The 16,006-nt window shown below is 42.8% G+C and overlaps 1 protein-coding gene across 1 annotated transcript in view; it reads right to left on the bottom strand.

Moving 5' to 3' along the window:
• The window catches only part of SLC26A7 (solute carrier family 26 member 7), a 215,834-nt gene that overhangs the window by 174,270 nt on the left and 25,558 nt on the right, over window positions 1–16,006 (bottom strand). The window contains exon 2 of the mRNA XM_019527911.1: window positions 5,544–5,654. Coding sequence (XP_019383456.1) covers window positions 5,544–5,654 — 111 coding nt within the window. The remainder of the gene's footprint in view (window positions 1–5,543; window positions 5,655–16,006) is intronic.

Raw genomic sequence — 16,006 nt, 5'->3', positions numbered from 1 at the left:
GCCCCAGGAGCAGCCTGCGTGACGGGGGGGGGGGTTGGTGAGCTGGGGAAGGGGTCTGGCTGGTCTGTGGAGAGGATTGTCGGTCTCAGGATGGGGGAAGGGGCTGGGGGGGCGGCTAAAAATAGCCTGGTTGCATGGAGGGGCTAGGAAAAATGCAGCTGTGGGGCTGGGGCCAGCGGCTAGGCATTCCCAGCCCCAGACTTTTCCAGCTCTAGGCTTTCCCAGCTGGAAACTATACAGAAGTTCAGTTAGATTGGTCTTGCTGGACCCAAGATAAGTTAGACCATCTCAAAAGTACACTTAACTTAGATTGGGCAGTCATTTTTACACTGATCTAACCAGCCTGAACTTCTGTTCAGTTCATACATAGATTTACCTCAATAGTGTAAAGTCCATACTTGGGCAGACTAAGTTAGATTGACTGACCATTTTTTAATGTGCTCTAACCTCTCCCTAACTTTCCCAAGTGTCCTTTGTCTGCTTACTATCTTCATTTTACGCAGAGTTTTATGACAAAAATATTTTTCTTATCAAGTTTCCTTTCTGGGATAATGAAGGGAGGGCAATTTTTTCTTCAAATTTTCTTTAGTTTAAAAATAAATCTAACACTTTATGGAGAAAAGAGTAAAAAGATTTTTTTTTTAAAAGTTACATCCCAATAACTGGCTTTCTTCAAGAGATGTTGTCCATATGCACATTCTCGCTGTGTGTTGTCAAGTGCTTCAAGCACTCATATTTGAAGACCTTTTTCCTTAACAGCATCTCCACACTGCACACTTACACTGCCTCTCCTTCTGTGCCATGCCAAAGACATAAAGGACAATACAAGTTTGGGCTTAGGAAGTAAATGTTCACAGCCATGCCTGAATCTCTGAAGTGTAGTCTGGTACACAGCATCATACTGTGTAGCTGCAGGAAGCCATGCGGCCCTATGATGGACAGACAAGTCCTTTCTGATGTCACCAAATTGTCCTTGACCTTCTCGGGGCCTTTTGTTGATGGTGGATGAAAGTAAGAAAAGCAAGGGAAGATTGCTAGGACTATCTTTGCCTTAACTGTGCTCTCTCTCAGTATATGGTAGACTCCAAGGGAAAAAAACAAGGCCCTCAAGTACCTAAGAGAATGCAATGCCCCATCAATATATGTGTTACAGAGCTCTTCTTCTGTGCCTCATTTGAGAATCCAGACAACTGGAAACCAGAAACCACCAAATGGAAGAACTGTAAATGTATCCCTAGACTTTAGAACTAGAATTTCAGTGAATACTGCAAGGTGCTTGTAAGTGCAAAAGTCATATTATAGCAATAGACAATGACAGTTCACCACCTTGAACTGCACACTAATAGACTAGATAAGAAAGTGCAAGGTCAGTGTAAAAGAATTCAGTGTCCTTAAAGAATACTGGTATTGTTTGCCACTTTTAAAGCAGCTGGAGCAGAGATAGCGTATGTCAGTCAATCCTTGCTGGGTCCATAAGGGCCTCTTTTATAGACAGAATCTTTCTGGTAGGGAGAAATACCTGAAGTATATTTACTAGATTATGTGATGGCTTATCCACATCCTCACAGGGTTTTACAGTGCCTGGGTAACCCATTTTATGCCATCTTTGAAACATCTAAATCAACTTGCTGAAATGCTGTCAGGGAGGGAACAACATCATCTGGAAAGGAAAAGGAGAGCAGATTGGCATCAGGCAGTTTTTCCATCTTAGAATTTAGATGAGATAGAAAATATGAATCATGAGAAACATGACTTATAAGGAAAGACTGAATGACCTAGAAAGACCTAATCTGGAGAAGATAAAACTGATGCTGGTTCTAAAGAAGATGGAGATGGAGTATTCTCTGTGGCTCTGAGGGACAGAACTAGGAGCAATGGTCTTAAACTGCTGTATGGATTTTTAAGTTAACTATTAGAAACAACTTTTTCAACATGTTGGTAGTTGAGCATCAGAACAGGCTACCTAGAGATGTTGTGGCATTTCCATCCTTTTTAAGAGCAGGTTAAGATAGTCACTTTATTGGGATGACTTAGTCAGGGATGATTCTGCCTTGAGGAAGAGGTTGGACTAGATGGGGGTGGCCAGTTTGCTGCAAGGATGTCACAGGTGGCTTGGGCAAATGCTGTGTGTGGCATGCAAACTCTGGGCACTCAATAAAGAGAGATACCAGAACAGAGGCAGGGGCTGCTTGAGTCTCTGGGCTATGTGGAGCAGAGGAGTATCAAGACACTTCTGTGAGAGGAAATATCACTGCAGAGAGTCCTGCACTCTGAAACTGGAGGCCAACCCCATGGATTATCCAGGAAGTGGGCCTGGAGCCTAAATTCAGGCTCTTTTCTTGTCTGGAAGGTGAAAGATCTATTTCTACAGAGTATGGTACTAAGACTGAATATGTCCATCTGTAATGGACTCTATTTAAATCCTAGAGATCTGAAGGAAGCCAGGATGATGGTCAGGAAAATAAATTAAAAGGGGAATAAAAATATTACCAAAAGGAAACCTGGAAAGTATGCAGGAATATGGGGGAGAATGGAGCCTCACTATGTGAATCTACATGACACATTTTACCATGCAGTAGACTAATCTACTGCACAGTAAAGCATCACAATCTACACATGCGGGGCATTTCCTGCACAAAAATTATGCTACCATGCAGTTACCTAGTACCTGTAAATACAGGTACTAGATTAACTGCACAGTAGTTACTGTGCAGTACTGCACTTGTAGATGCTGACCAAGAGAAAATTTGCTTCCAGTCAGCCTAGGCTACAGGGGGCCACAGGAGACAGGGAGCTGTCTGTTCCCAATCCTGACTCCCAGTGCTGAGCTAGGAACTCTGGAGAGTAGAGGCTGAGAACTCAGCCCCTGCTCATGCTCCAGAGCAGCTCTGTGCAATGCAGAGCTGGGAGCTCCAGCCCCCACTCACTTTCTGGAGTTCCCAGCTCTGCACTATGTAGAGCTGCTCTGGGGGGTGGGTGGGGGTTGCGATCCTAAGCTGGGCAGTTGCTGGCAAGCCCCATGACCCTCTGCTCAGCAGGGGTCTGGCTAGAAACTGCCCCACTTGCAGAACAGTTCCTAGCAATCCCCCTTCTAAGTAGGGGGGTATGCCCAGCAGAAGGCTCACTGGGAAGCCCCACTCAGCTGCAGCAGCACCTATTTCCTGGCCCCATGAACATCAGGTCCCATCCTGATGTTTACAGGTCCAGGAAACAGCTGCCGCTGCAGCTGGCAGAACACCCCTGACCCTGTGCACATACCCTTTCTCAGCCCCTGGGCTACCACCCAGGAAAGCCTGGAGCTCCCCCTGGCTGCTACAGGAGGCCAGAGCAGGATAGCAGCAGATCTGCTCCCAAAATGGTGCTTGTGTAGATGTGCTCCCAGGTACTGTGCAGTAAGCCTAAACCACATTAACAGCACATGTAGATGCGCCCACTGAGTATATCATTGCCTAGTGCAGATCCAGAAGGGACCTCATTGCACTGAAGGAGATGCCAGACGACCAAGAAAACTTAAAGCAGCACAGATTAAAAGATAGAAATGAGAGAGCACTCTCACCAAGTGAGGCAAAAGGCCAAACACCATCCATGCAGACTGAAAACACTCCTTGTAAAAAGGCACTTGAGGAGAACCAAGTAATAGAAAGTGTGCACTATTATTTGCCCTTGGAATTAGGAGACAAGAGGTGCAGAGTGTATATGCTTTATACAGGTACTACTTGGGTAAAAGTTCTCCCAGATTGAGTGCTTGAGACACATATGTACCTACAATGGGAATGCAAGTATGGAAAGGCACTTGAAGCAACCACGTTTTCTGTTTTAATGAAAGAGGATACACTAAAAAAGAATACAAATAAAGGCTATGGAGTAGTCCACCTTTGCCTGGCTCCTGCCACAAAATTATCCTCTAAAATTTAAGCTTTCATTTTAATAAAAGTTTCTAGTTTACAGATGAACTGACTATATTTCATTGGTCCTTTTAAACAGAAGCATCCAGCTAGCTCACTTGTTTTACAATTCCAGACTGCTTCTCCAAGTCTCAAGTCTCAAACACTGCCTACTTTCAGGGAAGAAAACCTTCAGGTTTCTCCCAAACAATATATACCTGAATAACATCCTAACTAAATTTAATTCAATACCAGAATACATATTGAATACCAGAATGCTCTGCCTTCTATGTAATTTATGCAATTGTGCTACTCATTGGAAAAATCCAATTATTAAAACAACTTAAAAATTAACTGGAATGGCCACAGAATTTTTAGTTTGCTGAATCATTACTTTGGAATCCAAGGACCCTGATGCAGAATTCAGTTTCTGTTTGCCATGAATTATATGAGGAGTTAAAAAATATACCATGCATGTTAGGATACGAATTTTATGTATTTTAGAATGGATATTGGTTTCCCAGAAGACCACATGGCTCCTACAAAACTGCTAATAGCATTGCTAAATATAGGTTTTGGTGCACATTTTCAAAAACATAGAACTGCTCAAAAGACAATGATTATTCCTTAGTAAATCTATTAACAAATGAAAAATGTAGCTCTGCTAAGTGGTGCAGGGTTCACTATATATGTGGTTGCAATTCCAGGTTTCCAAGAACCACCTCCTTCTTACTTAAAAGTTTCCCATAGCTAGTCTCTTTCCCTCAGAATGAGGGATATCACTCCCTTATTTTTATCTGTTGTTGATTTGGGGAAGGCTAATTTCCTTCACCCAGTCCCACTGTTCTTTGCTCCTGAAGCCATATGGCTGACCCACTCTTCTGACCTTCAAAAGGACATAGAGCAGCGTGCTGGTGGTCCAACCTGGTAAAACTCTTCCTTTTCCATAACAGGCTCTCTCTCAGCCAGAAGCAGTAATTTAGTAAGTGCTGAGAAACATTCCAGTCTGGCTGTGGTAAGTGGTTCTGCTGAAAGCAGACAGAGGTGCTCCATAGTTACTTGCTTCATAGCTACTAAACTCTTCTTGGCTGCCTAGTTACTGTAAAGGGGATGAAGAGACAGCTGCAGGAGTAATATTTTTCTTTAATGAAGTATTTGGAGTTGAGATCATGGCATTTTTGCAAGAAATACCAGGTTTGTGTTTTAGCAAAGTAAGGAGTAATTAAGCTTTTCCATACTTTAGAAACAGCCAGACATTTTGTTGCTCTTGTTCACATTAAAAAAAACCCTCCTTGGCTGAGCCTTTGTCTGCTGAAGCTTTAGCCTCAAGCAAAGCTGTACTGTGGAGTTAAAACTCCTGGTAAAGTACATTTATAAAAGAAGAACTGATGCAATATTAAATTATACTGGCAGGAGTGGCTAAAATATAATCTTAACAATGCCTTTTTCCTTCAAAAAATGTTTCTTAAATAGAAAAAGATGTAGCTGTTAAAAGGCAACACACGCACATTATATCTATAAATCTATAAACCTTCATTTACTCTGTTTCTAAGACATTTCCTTTTCTACTGATCCTGCAAGGGAGAATGATCTTCCTAGTTTCAGAGAATGTACCCTGCAACTTGCAGGTTTAGAACCTAAAGTTTTCTAGACACTTACCTGTCGCAACATGGCGTCCCATCCCAAATACGGCATAAATAATGACGGGAAAGAGAGCGCCATATAAGCCAAATACTGGGTGGACTGAAGACAAAACAGCAAAGGCCAGCCCTATAGAAAATACAATGAGAATTAATAAGTTATACATGCACCAAGACACATTACTGTTACTTTGATGAAAGGAAAAGTCCACAGCTTTTATTAATAGCAAGAATAAAACACTTTCAATGATGACATTATAAAAAACTAGGGGATAAGCCAACCACTACCTGGTAGGGCTTAGGACAAAATTTCTACTGGCAAATTTTTCCATAAGTGTCTATTGACACAAATTTTGTGTTGAGGCATCTGGTCCCAAATACTGGCAGAAACAGAACACTGAACTATGAAGACTATAGGCATGATTTAGTATGGCAACCCCTACATTCCCAGGCTGATTAAACTAAACACAAATCCACTGTACCAGGTGCTATTAGGAATATTATATTATAGATTCACTAGAGATGACTGAAAAATTTCCACCAATATTATTTCAGTAGAAACTTCAGCTTTGGACAATTTTTTTTGTATTGCTTTTTACAGCAAAAACATGATTTCTTATCAAAAAAACAAAATCTATTCCATTTTCAGGATTTCAGTTTTGCAATGCATTTTATGGGGGGAAATGTCCAGCAAGCTTTAATAGCTATTTACATAATTTATACCTCTCATTCCTGTAGTATTAGTGTGTCATAAAATCATCTTTTAATATTGACATCCTTTCTGAGGTAATAACCTTATGGCTAAGGTGAAAGTTACAGGAAGCAGTAGAGAGATGGAGTACAGAGCGTTTTGCTTGAAATCATACCCACTGGTCATGTCTGCACAAGACACTGACTGTGCAATTATTACACAGTTATTTAGTACTTATATGAACAACATTGATGCCAATGAATGTCTTTTTTGTGACGCTGCTGCCCGGTAGCCTAATACTACTTTGCAGTAGCATCACAGCATGCGACCCTGCTGCACAATAGTATTGGGCTACTGGTGTCGATGCAGCAACTATGTAAAGGGTACATACAGTACAAAAGTGCCATCCAACATGGCTATACTTCTTCTGATACCCAAAGCTAGCTCAAGTATCTCTGCTCAGTATTGAATTGTGAGATGCAGACATATCCTCTGGCACTGATTATACTCCTGTACCTGTCTGTTCAAAGTGATGGGGCCACATTCAACTCAAAAGTTCAGATCCTGTTGTTATAATAATATATGTAGAGACTCCAGTGGTACAGGAAAATTGTTGGGTGCTCAAGGCCACTGGAAAATGTGTAGATGGATGGATGGTACTGCCTGAAAAACTAGGCAGCAGGACCATTCAGATAATGGAAGTGGTAGGACTCAGTAAATCTTCACTGGGTCATCAAATGTTGGAGGTCCTGACAGGAAGCAAAGCTACCCCTGTTCCTATGAGGGACATCAAATAGCAATACTGTGTCTTTATTCTCCTGGGGCTCATTCACTGGAGTGAAAGCACCATAACTAATACAAAGAGTAACTATCCCCAAGAAGATGCTTAGAATGCCATACTGTAATAGGGGGCCTTCTTGAGCCCATCTACCAATGGCCCCGCCTACCTACCTAATGATCTTAATTAGGTGGGAGGCTGCCCATTTCTTGCCCCAATGCCAGGGGGCGCTATCTGCGGCTCCGTTCCTCCCTTACACCCCAGCCCATGCTTTGCAGATGGCATCCACAGATGTTAGTCTCACCGGCCCCACACTGGGCTCCAGAATCGTCCAATCAGGACCCCTCTAAGAACCCTCCATTCAGCTGGCCTACCCCGCCCTCATTCAGGGCTGCTTTGCTCCCTGAAACTATTTCCCCTCTCGGGCATGGTCCTCCTGGGACCTTTGGCCACACAGGCCCTGGCCTCACCTCCAAGGCCAGTTGGAACCCCAGGCCCTCAGCTCTGGGCATCCCTTGCGGTGAGCCCCTGGCCCTTTTGACCATTCTGGTCCTGGCCCCAGCATTGGCCAGTCGAGGGTACTCTCAGTCAGGCCTCTGAGCCTCTAGCCCCACTCTCGCTCCTGGGTCCACATTCTGGCCCTACTAGTGGGTGACCCACCCAGTTGTGGGAGTTGGGGTTAAGGTGCTCCAACCCGCCTTTCACTGAGGTGGTAACTGGCCTGACATTTTCTGGGGGCTCCCACACCACTGAGAGCCCCACCAGGCCACCCACTCCTGGCATGGTGCAGTTTTAGGTCATGCTTCAGACCAGGAGCCTCCTAGCCATCCCCTACAGCTCCTGCCCTTACCTCCAGGATGATACAAGCAGCCTTACAGCCAGGCAATGTTGCTGCCTAGCCTGCCAGCAGTAAAATGCTCTGCTTATACAAGCAGCCCTGAATCTAAAATGGCTGTCTCAGTCAGTCACCTGCTGGCTGCTTGGCTTAGGTCTTAAAGTGGCAGGCACAAACAGTGCCCTGCCACACATACCTATGTTTAAATTTCCTAACAAATTGAGATCACATGTAAAGCAAAGCACTCAGTTTCTACCAGAATGCCACATTTAAAAAAATCATTGTATAAAGCAAATGGAAGGAGACACTATATGAATGTTTATGCTTCTATTTGTCTTGATTTAATAAAACACCTGTACTCATTCTGCAGTTCTTCACCCCACATACCTTTTGCCTTCACCCTAATCCAACTTTTACTTTTACTTTTACTAATTAACTAAAAATTCAGAATCTTGAAACATCTCCCAAAGTTATTTTTCAAGGAAAAGTTAGAGCAGAGCAGACCTCTCCCCTTCAAAAGACCACACAGTATGAGGGCAGAGAATACATGATTTCTCTTTTGAGTTTCCCCTCATGGATGGCTCAACTTTGTCTATAGGCCCTTACAATACAATAAATATTCCACTTCTATTACTTGGCAACCTTATGTTTGAAATTTTGGTATCCTGAATTCCGCAAGCTGTCTGGCAAGAAGGCAGGCTCAGTAATGAACATTGTGATGGGAAAAGTCCTACCAGTGGAACAATGAGAATTACAAATAAACATTGTTGCATTTACTCTTAACATAGAACCTTCAGGTTATTTGTTTTTCCCTGATAATTGCTTTACTATAATAAAGCAATGGCATTTCACTGTTTTATTCATAAAACTGTATCTATTTTGTAGAATCATACTCCTAGCAGCTTGCAGTATCTGGCTCCCATACAACAGGAATGCATCCTGTTTTGGGTAAAGGCTTCTTTAGTATATTTTTGTCAATAGGCACAGTCTAAGTGTTTTCACGGAATGCCTCAATAGTGCTTAGTTTCTTGACTTGCAACAGGGGAGAGAAAGTGGTTTAACCACACTGGAGGTGTTTCCTATGTCCACATCCAACTTGAAGATCCAATTCAGGTTATCATGTGCATGTGTTAGGCCCCTGCCACATTACATATATTATGCATTTAACTGGTTAATCATGCAATAAATTTAAACTGGCCACATATGCACAGTAAGACAGGCCACAAGTGCAAAGTAATTATCTCACAGTTAACTGGCTAATCATGCAATAAATTTAGACCAGTGATACTTGCCAAGTAATTATCACACAGTAAAAATGATTGTTCAGCTATAAAAAGAGCCAACCACTATGAAGTTAGTGCTTGAAAATGTGTAACACCTCTATAGCTAGTTTTACCTAGCTTAAATTTGAAAGTGTAGCAGGGTCCTTAGAGGCCTGTGAGAAATTTTAGGCAGAAAAGTTAGATAGAAGAACTTGAGCCTATTAGATAGTCTCTATGTGAATATTAAAGTCTCCAAGAGAACTGGAGTGTAAACCTCATAGTCATGCCAGACGGTCTCTTGCAGCACTTCTGGATAGAGTTTAGAATCTGCAGCACTTTTGTTGTCTGGAGAATTATTGATAAAAACAATGTACAGGGTTAGCTTTGTCTCTGAGTCTATAGTTAAAGTGAGAATACTCAAAGGATTCTGATTCAGTTGCTATAATAATGTATGCAAGGCCCTTGAAAACTGAAGAAGACTGCAGTGTTTTGAGAGCTTTGAGCCTGGAAGTGAACAGAATGGCTGTTCCACATCTTGGTCTGTTTTGCATTCTGGGTCTCAGCCCATAAAAAGAAAGACATAAACTCACATCAAGACCTTCAGTATCAGCTAGATTTCTGCAATACAGTCCACATACAGCAGTTACTCTATAATGAAACTGTTCATAGTTAGGGCCATGGATCCCAAGCTAATCATCTTTGTTCATTTTGAGATTGGGGCAAGCAGCATTGCAAACTGGGACTTGGGCAGACTGCCTGAGTAGTGGGGGCCAAAATCTGAAGAAAAACCTGAAAAGCAGAGCCAAGAGACAGCATGAGAAAGTGAGTTGAGACTCTAAGCCAGAAACTGTAATCACACATTGAGTCAAGTGTCAGAAACCAGGCAGTCCAGGGCAATGGCAAGGGTGACAGGGCTAGGTCGGAGGCAAGCCTGGGGTCAGAGTCCAGGGAACAAACAAAACAGGAGCCCAGGGGAAAGCAAGAACCATGGCAGGAGCTGAGGACCAGGCTGTGGCAGGTTCCATGGCAGGTGCTGGGAACAAGAATGAGGCATTAACTAGGACAAGGGCCAGAATAAAACCAGGGAAACAAGGCTTGACAGCAGTCAGAGACTATGTGTAATTCTAGACTTGCAAAACGTTGAACAGGCATCATTCTGTTTAAAGCCCTGAGCTTTTCTTGACACTCAGCTGCCCGTAGCCAATAAGTCAATCAGGCACAGTTGAACCAAATTAGGAATGTGAATTACAAATAAATCCAGAATCAGGCAACCCTAAGCAAGTCTTAATCTTTGGGCAATCCTTTAGCCCTGAGAAGTAGCCACTTAGTGACTGTATCAGTTTGTTGTGACTGCCTAATGGATCTTTCTTCCATGCATTGGCTGGCATTTCCTGATGAATTCTTCTGGGTAAGATTTGTGTTAGGGAGAGACACAGGAAAGGGGTCACTGTGACCCCTGTGTGTGCCAGTTACCTACAGAATACCAAAACTGCTTAGTTCCCCCAGAGACTAAGTTACGGTGGGAGTGTCTACATGTTGCCATATGGCGACATTGCTCCAGCACCATGCTTAATACTTCCTTTTGGAAGTACTAAAGCATGGTGCAGTAAGGGTAGTAGCTACACTGTGCAAACAGCTCATGGGTAGATTTTGCCGGAGTGGCATACTATACCCAGGGATTGCACCGCTATGATGACGTAGCTGGCAATCATGGGTAGACACAACATCACTACATTGCTGCAAAATGCCGTACAGTGACGTAACACATCCCTATGCCGCCATAGGGCAATGTATAGACACATCCATTGTGTTGCTAGTATCTGGGGGCTGAGTAAATGTGCTCTGTACCTTGTGCTATAGAAAAATACAAAGCTAAGAAAATTAAGCTCCTGAGTAACAGAAATGGGAAAGCCAAAGGGGAGACGTATGTTTTCTTCAAGTTGCTTTCTTTTGTTACATCTCTTCTGGCAGACACCTTAAAGCCTTTAAGTCAGAAGAGATGTTACAACAGTTCTAGTACAGTGTTGATATGCAGTATTTGGAAGAAGTTCTGAGGGGAAGGAGAACAATGTTCCACTGTCTGGTAGATGGTTCGCACAGGTGGAGATGATTTCTATTTCTTCTAAAAGTAAGGGGACTGGTATTTCTAGATAAAAGAAAACTACTTCCCTGTAAGCTCCCTTTCAGGCTGCAGAAATTGTTTCCTGGCTCCCTTGTAGTAAGAGGATGTTGTAAATTAGAACTCTTGGGAAGAGCTATCCTGGGGTATATCAAAATGGTATTTGGCAACAGGCAACAATAATCTTCCAATGCACAAAATTCTGTCTGCACAGAAGAAAGGGGCAAAGGTATTGATCACAACTTAATCACACTTTTCTGAGCAATGTATGGGAAAAGTCAGTAAAACCTGGCTATAAGGAATGAAAAGCTTTATAAATGTAAGATCCTGATTCAAGTACAAATGCAAACTGGAGACTTACAAATACAGAATTTTTCCATTTGAAAACAAAGGAGATATTACACTCCTGCACAGCAGTGCTTGCACACTCCAAAACTACTGGAGGACCTTAGAGAGTGCCCAAAGAATTTTCCTTAATTTATCTTCTTGCCTATATCCCTGCATTGTATTAGGGTTTTGTAATTCCCTCAGTTCCAGCAATGGAAGCCTAGGACTTGGCCTGCCAGTGAAGATATTTGAAAATTATTATTAAGTTCACTGTAGAAAGGGAGTGGTTCCTTGAATTTTTAAAGGCTACTCTTAGCTCATTTGCCAATTTGATATTTTATCCATTCTTAAGGTTTTTCTTACAGAATTTCTGCAGTATACTTTAATAGGTGTTCATTTTAAGTGTATTCATCTTTAATAGATATTCAGCTTAAACTAATTTACTTTATCCTTCAATTCAGCAGGAGATAATTTAGGAGTTGTGATGGTTATTGGAAAGTCTTGTAAGAAACCTCAGGATAAGTTAAGTCATTAAATGTCCTGCAGTTGGACCTTCAAATATTTAGCTATTCAAAAGTACCATGTAATACAGGAGTACAGACAGTATATTTGGTTAATTATGTTCTCTAAACAATAACAGGGAAAATAACAATTTAGCTACAGGGAAATAATCTGTAACTACCTCACCGTAAATAGCAGGCATACTTGACTCTCACCCATTTCATGCTTACTTCAGATTTCCTTATATGTTTTGAATCCAACACATTTGAACATTGTGGCCAAACTGTATTTGGTTCAGCACACTTGAACAAGTTATGGGCAGGGTGCAATGAGTTAAGTCCTAGTCCTAGTCTTTGCCATGGGGGAAAACAAAGGCTGAGCAAGTTTAGTGCCAACATCAGCAAAGGGGGCAATGAAGAACAGAGCATCACACTTTGTCCTCTTATGTCCCACAGAGTTGGCCACACAAGGGGAGTCATGCTGATCCATGTGAATGACCTACCACTGTGACCCAAACATCCCCAGAGTGCCTAGAGGAATTTTGCTTGCCTCAAGGAGCTGCTGCTGTATACCTATAAATGCAAATATATGATCTAAGTATAATGTAACCCTTGGTGTTTTGTTTTTAGGGTAAGAATGTAAGAAATGTCACACTAGGTCAGACTACAAGTTCATGAAAAACAGTATCTTCTCTCTCATAGTAGCTGAAAATAGATGCTGAGGGAATAAGTGCATGCCCTATGCAGACTAAACTGTCATCTGGCCCTCTGCCCTACAGCTCTCAGCACTTAGAGGAAAACCTCATTTCGAAGTTGCTCCCCTGTCATGTTAATTCCACTGATGGACCCATCCTCCATGAATTTATGCAGAGCCCTTTTGACCTTGGTTAACTGGCTGTGTCCTGCTGTGTCCATAAAGTTTCTATAATTACTGTAGTTTCTAATCCCTTCTATGACAATGAGTCAGTGTCGTCCTGTGACAGGTGTGCCTCTTCGGGGTCCGTCCACTGGTGACCCCACCCACCTGTTATGGGCCAACCACCCACCTTCTCACCTGCCATGCCTTGTTGTTAACTGCTTAATTGGAAGATGTTAATTAAGTTGGAGGCTGCCCATTTTATTGTCCTGATGCAAGGGGGCACTATCTGTGGCTCCTTTCCTCCCCTTACACCACAGCCCAAGCCTCGCAGATGGTACTCACACCGATTAGTCCAGGCCTTACTATATTCTGGCCCCCTTGTCCTCCTTGGGCTCTCCGTGGCCCTGCTTTGCTGGGCACCTCACTGAGCGTTCATCAATGCTGCCCCCCCCCCGGGGTTTCTCACTGCCCTCTCTCTGGGGCTTCTCATGGTCAATGCTGTTCCCTTCTCTGGGGCTTCTCACTGTCAATGCTGCCCCCCCCCTCTGGGGCTTCTCACTGCCCTCTCTCCAGGGCTTTTCACTACCCTCCTTTGGCTCTAGGGCTTCTCACTGCCCCCTTGGCTCTGGGCTTCTCTCGCTCAGGTGGGCTCAGGTGGCTGTAGCTGTACCTGGCCCCAACCCCCGCCTGGCTCAGGTGGCCTCAGCCATACCTGGCCCCCAACTCTACACCCCTTCTCTGGGGCTGGGGTCCGTACACCCCAAAAAATGCTGTGCCCTCACAGGCACCAGGGTCAGTGCACCCAAAATGCTGTGCTCTCGCAGGCGCCAGGGTCCCCACATTACCATGAGCCCCCTATGAGGCCTCCTCCAACCCCGAATAGCCTCACCCAAACCACCAGTTGTAAACAGTAAACAGAAAACTCAAGCCCCTGGGCTGCAACATAAATTCAAGCTGCTTGGCTATAACATTAGTCCCGCCACATCAGGGGTGCTCTATCCTTCCCCAGTCTCAGAGCTGTACCTGCAGTCTGCCTTCTCCTCTTTGTTCAGTCCAGCACAGCTCCTTCACTCATGGCTGCTGGTCAGAAACTGCCTGCCTGGCCTCAGCCTGGGAGTTATATGGGAGCCAGGCCCTGCCCCTTCCAGTCAGCTGACTCCCATCGGTTATCCTGGCAACCTGCAGCTGGGCTCCTTACTTATTGCTCCACAAATAGCAGGCATCTCAGTGCCCTGCTACACATCCATTGGGTAGGACAGATGACCAGGAACCCCATAGCCTAGATTCTACCCTACTCTGCTACAGATATTGTGTGCTCTTGGACAAACTGCATGCTTAAAGTTAGTAGTATACACAATGGATAATAGCAGCAGAGGAGTGCTAGAAGATATAATTAAGATCTGAAAAGCCTGAAATATTTTACATCTATGGTGTTACTATATGGTCAAAAACGTGGCATAGTAGATTGGGTAAATGGGTGAGCACAGATGTTCCTCATTTATTATATGCAGAACTTCAATAGCAATACAAATAGTTTTCAAATAAGAACAGCAAATCACATAGAAAGAACAGCAAACAAAGAACAAACAATAGGCTTAGATACGGTATATAAATACTGTGGTGGCATGCTTTAACTCACTATCAGAAGATAACACTATGAGATGTGGGTTCATTTAAAACAGCACTCTGGCTAACACTAGGCTGCATGACACATCACATGGTGTATGACGCTTGACAAGGAGAAGACATGTGGCCCCACTACAAATAAACTGGCTCTGAACTGAATATAGAACCCTGATGCAAACAAGATGTAAGGCCATGTTCTCCTGAGTAGAAAACATCTCCAACTGCTGCCTTGAGAATTACTGTTGCGTGCACTAGTTCAAACCTACAATCGTGACAGTAATATAGTGTCAACAAAGGAAGATGTTAAGATCAGTCAAACTTTATTTATTAAGCTTCCACATCTTATACTATACATCTGATGCATATGGGAAAGCAATGTCCTCTGTCACAAACCCCACCATATTTTGAAGTATCCATCAGCTATCATACATGTTTTCTGAAGTTTTACTGTCATGATACTGTTGGCAAATACATGGCACAATCTAACAAATTCTGACCCTTTAACTAATCCTGTAGCCAGTGGAAGAAGAAGCAGGAAGTTACATTTACATTTCAAAGTAAAAACTGCAAGGGGCAAGAAATTGGAATATGTGAGAGGGGCAAGAGACAGATGTGGATATGTGAAAGCCATGTCATCCAAGAGGGAAAGGAGGAGTGCAAATCACCCATAAAAGCCCAGGCAAAGATTATTAAACCTGTGGGACCACCCTCACCAGCTAAGAAGATCTACAGATTTCCCAGAAAAATCTCTGAATGACTGGCTGAAGACTCTGTCCTCGGGACTACATAAGACTTTCTGTTATGTCTTGACTTACATTAGGTTGCATGTTGTTGCTTTGTGTGATTTGTCTTATTTTGTTATGTTTTAGTTTAGGCAAAGTTTTTCTGTTGTTTCTTTGTCTTATGCTTGAGATTGCAAATTGTTGTGCTCAATAAATGCTCTCTTTAGAGAATGGACTATTCTTGTCCAAGCCATGTTTATGACTTCAGCGACACCACTGAATTCTGAATTTACCACCTGAATTATAATATTAAAGTCCTGTAACAGATTTGGACTAAAGGCAAACTTTCTTATTTTTCACATTGACTGCTGCATACCCTGTAAAGGGATTTACCTTTTTATAATAGCTGGATTAATTGACAAACCATATTCACCCAGGTTCCTCTTTTACTTTTCCAAACAATCTCCTCCTTCAAGCCACTCCCTCCCCATTTGCTTTTTTTGGTAGCAGGCATTCATGGGTTTCCCTTTCAATAAGGAGGCCACATGGAACTTCTTTCTCTGCATATCCCATGATAAAATATCTTGAAAACTCTTTCAGTCAACAGAGGACTTTAAAATCATAATGTCTGTGGGAGCAGGCAATTTGGTGATAAGATCTATTCTCTGCTGGTCAGGACTTTTTTTTTTTCCTTTTGTTTAAGATAATTCTTAAGAAACAATTAAACTACAATCTTATTTACTCTTAGTAAAGACATTCCCCA

This window comes from Gavialis gangeticus, unplaced genomic scaffold (genome assembly GCF_001723915.1).
Source record: "Gavialis gangeticus isolate Ggan-Ray unplaced genomic scaffold, GavGan_comp1, whole genome shotgun sequence".
Lineage (NCBI taxonomy): Eukaryota > Metazoa > Chordata > Crocodylia > Gavialidae > Gavialis > Gavialis gangeticus.
This window is presented reverse-complemented; position numbering and strand designations above follow the sequence as displayed.